The following is a 10,620-nucleotide window of genomic DNA, read 5'->3' on the forward strand; positions in this document are numbered from 1 at the left end:
CTCAATACTCTATGTTTCCTAAGTTTACATACATAGGAGCCAAACTGGAGAATTTTTGATACGTTCTTTTTTCTTTTTTTTTTCCTTTAATCCTTTTTAAAAAATCTGAAATCTAATAAAAGAGTGGTAATATGTAAGCCAGCGAGAGAATCAAAATACTGTTTTAAAGTTTATATGTATTTTAAAACATATAAATGTTTTTTATATGTTTTATAGATAGGAAAAATAAGCCACTTCTTCCATTAGCCTGTTTTTGAGTAATAGAGATCCCAGGATGTTCTGAAATTATCCCTTTTGATTCTGAGCAGGATTTATTTAAAGCATAATAATAAAGGAATAATTAACATCTGTGTTAAAGCATATTTCTAGTTTGAACAGGCCTTCCTTCAAGTACAGCTGCTGGATCCTATTATACCTTTTTCACTAAGCATTAAAAGCTTATTCATTTAAGTGTACCTGGCTTTGTTCAAGTTGCCTTGTACTTGAAACTTTCATTATGAAGAGTATTCCAAAATGCTTATTGATTTGGTAGCTACTGAATGAAACATTAAGCAGTAGACTTGAGCCACAGGTGTCAGAATTAGGCATGATGTTGCAGAAGTGATCACACCATTGCAAAATAGCTTCAAGATTTATGCTATTTCCTATTTACATGTGCTTCTCACGTCTAGGTCTCACTGGAAGCTTAAATTATCTAATTGTCAAGCAAGGTTGCAGAAAGACAAACAAGTCTTGCCTGGACAGTTATTTCTATGTATTGCTTATGTCTTCCATGTGGCTTGTGTCCACTGGTTCTAGATATGACTTTATTTGTTCCATTTCCTATTTCGTATGGTGATGATTCTAGCAGCTTGAGCACTTAGGATTTCCTGCATTCCAAAGGTGGCCTGCAGCTGCTTGAAGTCTCCACTGAAACTTGGATTTCTTTTCATAAATTATGCTCATTTCAGCCTTCTGTTTAAATGTTGCGTTTCAGTCTCCTATCTAAATACCACATTTAACAGTATTTGATTGTAAAGATAGCTTTTGTTTTGAATTGCAAATTTCTCTTGTCTTCATGCTGCATGGTGTTCTCACAGTAGTTAGTTTTGGGAGAAAACTGTATTTTCTGCTTATGCAGAGTGCTACAATAGAATGTGTTGTGCCAGAGTTTACTGGATGTCCTGCATAGGCCATCCATTGAGATCCCAGTGGTCTAATCCACTTGCAGTCTACATGAATAAAATCCAGACTTAGTAAAAGATAGTAGCCAAATACTCCACTTACAGTTGAGAACAGGAGCTAAAACTTGCAGCTAACTCAAACATAGGGAGAACAAAAGGTCATGTAAGTGCTTTAGAAGAATCCATAGTGAAGTTAAAATCCCTTCAGGTTAAGTGTGTTTGGAGTGGCTTAAAATATCTTTATTTTTAGATAAGACAGTAGGTTGTGGCATCTATATTAAACTGGAGACTTATTAAAATGAACAAGCTGTTCAGTTATGCTTTAGTGGCATGATTTAGTAATTTTTATTGGTATCATAGGCTCCCAGTTAATCAATATGTACATATAAAGAACTGCTCTTTCTTTGAAACACATAAACCCTAAAACATCTTTCAAAATGTGCTTAAGGCTTGGCCTTCAGTCAGTCTTTGAGACTGTATTTTCATTTTTAGGGACTGATAGAAGTTTTCTGTACCTAACATTCATTGCTTAGCTGATTTATGAAGTATCCCTGGTCATGCCTTACTACAAATTGAAACAGTATTAATATTGGGAATAACTGGGAAATATAAGCGTCATCTGATAGGTGCTTTCAGAATCTAATAATGTGGAAAGCCCAGGCAAGTGATGATGTCTATAGTATTCATATGTTTGTGCCTTTTTTCTGAGAAGGTAAGAATGTGTGTCTGTGTTCACTTTGTTCCTCAGAGGCAAAAGTATTCCTTTCTGCCTTAAGAAATAGGGAACACTTAATTTAACTAGGTCAGCATTGAACTTTTTCCTTTGCCTTCTTTGCCTAAAAGTTGTATGCAGTGCTTTAAAGGACTTAAAGTAACAGAAGATAACCAGTGAAAATAAATAAATTAATTTGACACGTGATAATCATCATTCCTTTTTTTTGAACTCTGAACTGTATTGGCTAGTACAGATTTCCTGTGTTCTCTTCTGAATGTCAGTAGTTGTCAAAAGATAAATTCTTATCTTTGCTGTGAAACACATACTTGGTTTGAACTGTCCTCCTATACCACACTAACACTTTGGAAATGTTTCCGCATAGTGACCATTGATCTTCACCAGCTAGTATTTTAACAACTAATATTTTGTTGAAGTAAACAGATTGTGACACTAATAACTGTGCATGCTTTTTTTTCTCAGATTGCTAACTTGTGGGACAAAGCTCTTGCAACTCTGGACCTCACATCCACATCATGTGTCAGGGATGGCCAGTAAGAAAGGAAATATGGAAAGAATAGTATTGCAGGTATATATAATTCTGACTTCATCTGACAATATTTTGTTTGAATATTGTGACTTCTAACTCTTACATAAGTGGCAATAGATCAGTTAAAGTTTTGGGGAGAGTGTAAATATTGCTAAGCCAGTATAGAATAGTGATTACTAAACATTATGGGCAAAGAATGGAAAGCTGTGGCAAGTCAGATACTGAATCACTGACTTGAAAGAAGAGAAACTGGTGATGCCTTGGTAGCATGTGCAGTCAGTATTGGGAGAGGACTTCTTTGAAAAGCAATCTAATCTTTGAATAGAAATGCATGTTGACATGGGAGTCGTCTAGACCCAAACAATAGCAATTCCAGTTTCTTTACAGAAAGTAAACACCTCTCATTCTAAATTCAGAGTTCAAATTTCTCCCCAAAGAGAAGGCATCTTGTTAGGCATGGCTTAGCAGCCCCCAAACATGGTTGGATATTGGTGGTTGGGTCGAAACCACTGCTGGAGATTTTAATAGTTCTGTGATTAGTCTCCGCTCTAAGCATCCTGGCCTCATTTCTGAGGAGTACTCCAGCTACTGGATTGTGCAAAACCACAATTGTCCTATGTTTAAGGACCACAGTTATGTATAAGAATTGAGATGGAAAAAAATATTCAAGAAGCAGTATCTGAAACCTGTTACACATGTAGAACTGAAGAGTTCAGATGCCTGAACATCTGAGGTTGTTGGAAGGTGAGCTTTCTCTGCTGTTCCAAGGGAGTTGCTTTTTTTTTTAATTTCTTTTTTTTAGATTGACTTCCCATCCCATGCTTTTGATATTGAATATAAAATTCCTCAAGCTGCAAAGACTACTGTGCATCATTCCATAGAAGCATTAGAAAAACCACTGAGACAACGTCTCCTTGCCATTCTCTCCAAGGATAACACTATTGGGTATGTTAATCTCTTTCTAGCTACGGTCTCTCTGTATGTGACAAATTAATACAATTCTAGTATATTTTGAAGACCATAGAGACTTAAACAAGAGAGTGAATTAAACTTGGGGAAATAATGGTGCTGACCTAACGAATTGACTTGTGCTTTGTGTCGCTGGTGTCATAACATTCTTTGTTATAAGATTGCTACCCTTCTGACTGCCTGTTCCTGTTTGGCAGTTTTTCACTTGCAGGGAGCAGGGGCATGAACATTTTGGTTTATTTCACATTATACTAAAACTTGGTTTTGTCCTGCCTTTATTATAACTTTGAACAACTGTTTCCTGAATGTTTGAGGCTTTATTTTGCTTCTCGTTTTGACTTTTGTGGAGGAAATGGCCACTTCAATTTCATTCCATTTTGTGTTTTAAATTATATACAATTACAAGCAGTGTTGGGTTTATTTAGGTGATGTTCTATAATGTGCATTATAAACTGAAATGCTTTTGTCTGCAGACTATCAAAAGAAGATAAAGAGTTTCTGTGGGAGAAGAGACATTATTGTCATAGTCATACAAACAGCCTACCAAAAATACTGGTTAGTGCCCCTCACTGGGACTGGGCAAGCCTTCCAGAAATATATTCACTACTTCAGCAGTGGCCTCCTTTATCACCTTTAGCTGCACTGGAACTACTTGATTCAAAGTAAGAAAAACAATGTAAATAAATTCTGCATGTGTATGTTGTACATTAAATGACTCTACTTCAGGAGAAGATTCTGAATGGTGTTCTTGTGGAAATATTGCTAGATTTCTTATAGCAAAAGCTAAATTTTCTTAAAATATTTCAAAAATATGTGCTTACTTTATACATGTGGGCTTAACCAAGCCATGTAGCGGAAGAATAGCACTAGTGGTTAGGATTCTGAAATCTAAACTGTGACAGGACAGCAAGCTATACAGCCAAGCGGTCAAGAGTGAAGTTTTGAGAGATTAGTATTCTTGTCCTAAACACATGCATGTGTTTGCATCTTAGGTAATGAAGGGCCTTAAACTTACAGGTCCTTTACTGAGCTGTTAAAGACATTATATTGAATCTTTTGTATCTAGCTGATGTCAAAAAAAACCTAAGTAAATCTATGTGAACAGAATAAACTTAATGTGGATTTGTGGCAACTTTCTAGGTTTGCTGATCAGGAAGTACGAAATACAGCTGTGAATTGGATAGAGACATTAAGTGATGATGAGTTAACAGATTTCCTGCCTCAGTTTGTACAGGTAAGACTTTCTGCCTATGCTAAACTTTGAATTTTTTTGCTTTTGAAAACTGAAAACAATTGCTGATCACTGGTAGCGCAAGTGCAATTGCATGAGTCTATTCTTAATAACCTTAGTGCCTAGGAGGGAAAATAATTCGAATAAATAATTGCTTTGACTATCCTATGGGTTTGTGCTGATTCTGGTTGTGCATTAGTCAAAATTTTATTCATCTAGAATTAAATCCAGGTCAGAGATATTTTATTTTCTTTGTATTTAGGCATTGAAGTATGAAACCTACCTTGACAGTGCTCTTGTCAGATTTCTTTTGGCCCGGGCACTGGGAAGCATTCGAATAGCACACTACCTATACTGGTAAGATAATTATTTGTTGCATTTTGCACTTAATGTGCTTAATATGAGGTTAATATTTCCAGGGGGAGAAAAAATATTCTTTCTCTATTATTGTTCATAACATTGAACGTTAGTAATGCAGAATATACAAAATGTAGTTCCTGAGGTGGTTGTGTTTTGGGTTTTTTTGTTTTTTTGGGGGGGGGTTTGTTTTGTTTTTTTTTAATAAAAAGACAGAGTGTGTCTGCAAGGCACAAACTTCTTGCTTTGTGTATCCTGTATATCAGTAACTTCAGATATAGATAGTACTGGTTTGTTAAACTGTTTTAATCTCAGCATTGCATTGTCTGCAGTATTTTCCTTTAAGAATTTTTTTTTTCTCCCCCAGGCTTCTTAAGGATACACTATATGATACAAAGTTTGGTGTAAGGTATGAGCAAATTCTTGGAGCTTTTCTTTCAGTCTGTGGAAAAAGACTGAGGGAAGAGTTGGAGAAGCAGACCAGGCTGGTGCAGCTTTTCGGAATGGTAGCAGAAAGAGTAAAGCAAACAAGTGGATCTGCTCGGCAGGTGTGTGTGTATTTCTAATATTCTTAAGGAAAATCAGACTGAGTGTACCTTCAAAACAATCCACGCAATTGCCTTTCTAGTCGAAGTTCAATAAAATGTTGTGTATAATATATAGATAGGTCTATGAATCTATTGCTCTTTATTTTAACGAGTTAGTGGTGTAATGAAGTTGATGGTTATTGTTAGATCTGTCATCTGAAAATAAGATCGTGTGAGCTGAGAGGGTAAGAAAGTAGGATGGTTTCTGTGTACAATAAACTGGAACTGGTTTTAAGCCTGTTACTGCTGAAGAATGACCCTATTATGCAAAAGAATGGAATATCTCTTTGTATGCTAGTAATATGAACTTACAGTTTGCTTGAGTGGGATGCTGTCATTTGGTTCTTTTAAAAACAAAACAAACAGGCAAACCAAAATCCACAAACTTGTGTGGTTGTACTGCTAGGCTTATGTATTTTTAATAGCTAGAACAGCAGTTATAATATCTATCATTCCTTTGACACTGACAAGTTAAAACATTGGCTTCAGGATTACTTTGTCCAGAAGTTCTCTGTAGATGCTCCAGTTAAGAAAATGTCAGCTGTAATTTATTTTTATTTTTTTTTTGGTCTGCAGGCTGCCTTGCAAAATGGCATGGAACGTGTGCAGTTGTTCTTCTTGAAGAACAAGTGCCGTTTGCCTCTCAATCCTAGTCTCGTGGCAAAAGAGTTAAATATTAAGGTACGGTTCATTCAGAGTTTCAAAAGCTGTTTGTAAATATTACATATATAGACAAAGCTTTTACAAATAGAAAAAAATCAGCTGAAGTGCTTGAAAGCTCTGTATGATGGGGGAGTGCAATTAGTTGAGCAAAGATAAAAATTATACGAATATCTGTGTAAGACCAATGCAGGTCCTTGTATTAAAAAATGTATCTAAAAACATTTTATCTTTAGAACCTGTCTTGAGACCAACAATCCTGGTTATAGTAAAGGAGGGGACCATTTAAAGTGTGTGACAAAGTCCTGTTTGCAGTAGTAATCAAAAAAGAAAGTTGAGTAAGGCTATATAACTCAGTAAGTAGGTAGTGTGAAATAGGTGAAACTACCAGTTACTGCTTGTGTTCAAGAGATGCACTGATTTCAGGGAGGTAGACAGTAGCTTTTTTTTATTGTGAAGGTCTAGCAAATAATAATAATGTAGGAGAAGCAGTTAAGTTATTTTTCCAGAGCTCTGCATGGTTTGACAATATGTGCTCAACCACAGTCTTGATTATCATCATGCATGACTGAGAACCTAAAGGTCTGTGAACACTGGATTTAATCCTGTGTAGAAAAACAATTTGTCTTGCTTTCTTTCTCTGCTTTAACTGTTAAATCATGAGTATGCATTTGAAAGCAGATAAATGAGAAAATACTGTGAAACATACAAATACCCAGTTTTTTTATCTTCTAGCTTTCAAAAAAAAAAAAAGCTGCTTATAAAATATTTATCCCTGTTTTATTCACTCTTCCCTTCAAAATGTATAAAATGTCACTGTGCTGCACTACTGGATTTTGTACAAGAATTCAACAAACAACAGCCAAAGGGCTCTTTATTCAAAGGAAGCACATATTCACCACAATCACAGTGTTAAAGGTCTGAATAGACTCATTGTGTGTCAAAACTGCTTGTTGTCAGAATGTCTTGTTTTCTGGGGTATTAATACTATATCTTCTGAGTATTAATACTATATCTACTTGTAGGCATGTTCTTTCTTCAACTCCAATGCAGTACCACTGAAAGTTGCATTGATAAATGCAGACCCTCTGGGAGAAGAAATCAACGTGATGTTTAAGGTGGGCCTTACATGTGTATTGGAGAAGAAAAGTTGAATGATAAGCACTATTTCATTGGTATCAATTAACTTTGGCATAGCTTAGTTATTTTGTGAGGTTGCTCCTGTGTATCTAGAAACCAGCATTTGAACAGATAAAATATGAAAACAAGTCTACCACATGTGAAAGCTTAAATGTAGTTTATTTCTTTTGGAGTGCGTAGCTATGAGGAATTAAGTAGCATAATGCATCATACATTTCCTAGAAATGTAAAACAAATAAAATCTTAAGTTTTGTTTTGCTGAAAACATGTCTCTTAACTCTTATTTTTCCATTTAAGGTTGGAGAAGATCTAAGACAAGACATGTTGGCTTTACAAATGATTAAGATTATGGATAAGATCTGGCTGCAGGAAGGACTGGATCTTCGGATGGTTATCTTCAAGTGCCTCTCAACTGGAAAAGACCGAGGTGCAAAACCAGATGCTGCCTATAAACTTTGCTCTCCCACTTTAATTTCTTGTCACACCGATAGTGAAAAATTCCTGTGCAGAGGCAGGCCCAAGAAACAGTGGAAGGACAAAGGTGCCTTCTGTGCAAGGAACTTCAATAGAGAGTATAGCAAGTTAAATTGTTCTGAATTTCCTGATGGCTGAGTTGCACTCAAATGTATTTTTCCTTGAGTCCTGAGATGATTAGGCATGCTGTTGTCAATGAATAGTGGTGCAAAGAAGCAGACATAATGATAAAAGTGAAGGTTTCTCTTGATGCCCTTACTGCAACACAACAAAATAATGGTGCCATAGCAATCCCGATTCTGAAAGTCTGTTTTGGTGAAAGAAAGTACTCAAGTCAAAACTGAAATTCTAAAGTCTCTGGAATCTTCTGCATTTGAGTCTGGAAGTATCAGTCTCATACTGAAACATGCAAAAAGAAGAAAAGTTTAAAACACCCCACACTGCACATGCTATTTTCCAGAATTAGTGTCATATGCTGGTAAAAGTTCCTTGGGAATATGAAGCTGTCTTTTAGGCTTGAAACTAGGTCACAGAACTCTTGAGTATAAATACCACCCTGCACCTTGAACATGCTTTTTTGCTAGTTTTCACTAGTTCTCTAGAGCTACCCACTAGGAACCACAAGATCTTTAGAAGGATAAACAGTAAATAAAATATTTCTTCAGTCAGATACTAGAACAGAATGATGAAAATTCTTAAATGCATCAAAAAGTTGGAAATTGAAGTTGGCAAAACTAAGCAAAAAGCTTCTATTTATGTAAGACTTGGTTTGTAGAGAAACAGATGGCTTTTCTTCCTACTTGAACAATGCCTTGATTGCATAGCATGTTATATTTGTTCGTTTTGGGGTTTTTTTTGTTGCTGCTGATATTAGTATTCCTAAAGTACTTAAAGGATTAAAGTGAAAACTAGATGTGCATAAATTACAGAGTTGCCTTCAGTAGCTCTAGCCATGATAGGAGTAAAATTCTGTTAATCAGATAATTTTTTTTTCCTTTTATGACTTAGCTCTGCACATATTTTTAGTAAATGATATCTCTAAAATAAGGCCATGTGTAAAACCCACGGCTGTATTTCTGGAGCAACAGTCTGGTCTGTTTCACCATTCAATGGGAGTTAAAGTTACTATATTGCTTAAGTGTCAGTGTATAAGAAATGTCGACATCAAAATAATTTGCAGTTACTGCTTAAAGACTTAATACTAGTTCATATAGTAGAAAGTAATTGTTCAAAGTATAAATTATATGTGCATTCTAGCAACTGTAACTAATTGTAGTAAAGCCTAACTGGGATTACTATATGTGCTTCATGCTATGCTTTGTAATATCGCCTGTAAAAATGCTTAGTACACTGACAGCACTAACTTTACACCTAATTGGGTTTTGAAAAAAGGTAGTCTAAGATTATAAAATCCATCATTGTCAAGAAAGTTTCTACTGAATAATGAAAATGCAATGTAACTGAAGGAGATGGTTAAATACACCTTGTTATATTTTCTATAAAGGCATGGTAGAGCTTGTTCCTGCTTCAGACACACTTAGGAAAATACAAGTGGAATATGGAGTGACAGGTTCTTTTAAAGACAAGCCTCTGGCAGAATGGTTGCGAAAGTATAATCCTACAGAGGAGGAATATGAAAAAGTAAGTTTTTTCACTATTCTTCTTTTTGGAAGATCTTTAAGAAGGGATAAATACCATATTATGAAAGAATTAAATTCTTTTTCTAGATCTTGCATTTAAGTTTTTGTTTTACATCTTTAGAAAACTTAATTTTTTCCTATACTTGAAAAAGAGCAAATGAAAATCCCTTTTATAACTAAAAAGTAGCCATATGGATTCTCAGGATTCACATCAGGAGTTTTTATTGCAAATAGAAAAAATGTACTTCAAATTTAAGATGGGGAGGAATGGTGGCTGCCCTTAACTATGGTTTAGGAGCAGTCGCCTCTTCTCATAGGAGCATGTGGGATTAAAAAAACCAAAAAATTTTCTTTTGACTGCAATGATGTAACAACACATGGGAAAAATAAGGTTTGTACCCTTTTCTCTCTCTGCTAACATACTTATTTCTTTTTGTGATTTGTCTTCAAGTCCTCTTTTTCATGTAATTAAAAACCAAAATTACTGTTTTTGCTGGAAAGTGTCATATCTGAAGTATTTTGCAATGCTATCTGAAAACCAGTATTTTTGGGGAAAAAAAGCAAATTTTATGGCCTATCTTGTCTGGCTTGGACTTTACACTTGTCAAGATTGACTGTTGAATGCATGGATGCTTCTTCCCACTGGTATTTGATTTTTTTTTTTTTTTTATTTATTTTTTCTCTCCCTTCCAGGCTTCAGAAAACTTCATTTACTCTTGTGCAGGGTGCTGTGTAGCTACTTACGTATTGGGAATTTGTGACCGCCACAATGATAACATAATGCTCCGAAACACAGGCCATATGTTTCACATTGACTTTGGAAAATTTTTGGGTCATGCACAAATGTTTGGAAGCTTTAAAAGGTATTTTCTGTAGCTAAGCAACGTAGAGCATGAAGTGATTTTTAGTATATTTTTATAATTATTATAATTATAATAATAATACCTGCTTATGATGAGAAACTCGACATGAGCAGGCAGTGTGCGCTTGCAGCCCAGAAACCAACCGTATCCTGGGCTGTATCAAAAGAAGCGTGAGCAGCAGGTCAAAGGAGATGATCCTGCCCCTCTACTCTGCTCTTGTGAGACCTCACTTGGAGTATTGTGTCCATTTCTGGTGTCCTCAACATAAAAAGGA

The 10,620-nt window shown here is 35.5% G+C and overlaps 1 protein-coding gene across 1 annotated transcript in view; it reads left to right on the plus strand.

Annotated features, from left to right (window-relative positions):
• PIK3C2A (phosphatidylinositol-4-phosphate 3-kinase, catalytic subunit type 2 alpha) overlaps positions 1-10,620 on the plus strand; it is a 38,883-nt gene that overhangs the window by 20,061 nt on the left and 8,202 nt on the right. The window contains exons 13-23 of the mRNA XM_010022928.1: positions 2,359-2,464; positions 3,228-3,370; positions 3,868-4,056; positions 4,535-4,628; positions 4,888-4,982; positions 5,350-5,530; positions 6,146-6,250; positions 7,255-7,347; positions 7,667-7,796; positions 9,348-9,484; positions 10,177-10,346. Coding sequence (XP_010021230.1) covers positions 2,359-2,464; positions 3,228-3,370; positions 3,868-4,056; positions 4,535-4,628; positions 4,888-4,982; positions 5,350-5,530; positions 6,146-6,250; positions 7,255-7,347; positions 7,667-7,796; positions 9,348-9,484; positions 10,177-10,346 — 1,443 coding nt within the window. The remainder of the gene's footprint in view (positions 1-2,358; positions 2,465-3,227; positions 3,371-3,867; positions 4,057-4,534; positions 4,629-4,887; positions 4,983-5,349; positions 5,531-6,145; positions 6,251-7,254; positions 7,348-7,666; positions 7,797-9,347; positions 9,485-10,176; positions 10,347-10,620) is intronic.

This window comes from Nestor notabilis, unplaced genomic scaffold (genome assembly GCF_000696875.1).
Source record: "Nestor notabilis isolate BGI_N333 unplaced genomic scaffold, ASM69687v1 scaffold26169, whole genome shotgun sequence".
Lineage (NCBI taxonomy): Eukaryota > Metazoa > Chordata > Aves > Psittaciformes > Psittacidae > Nestor > Nestor notabilis.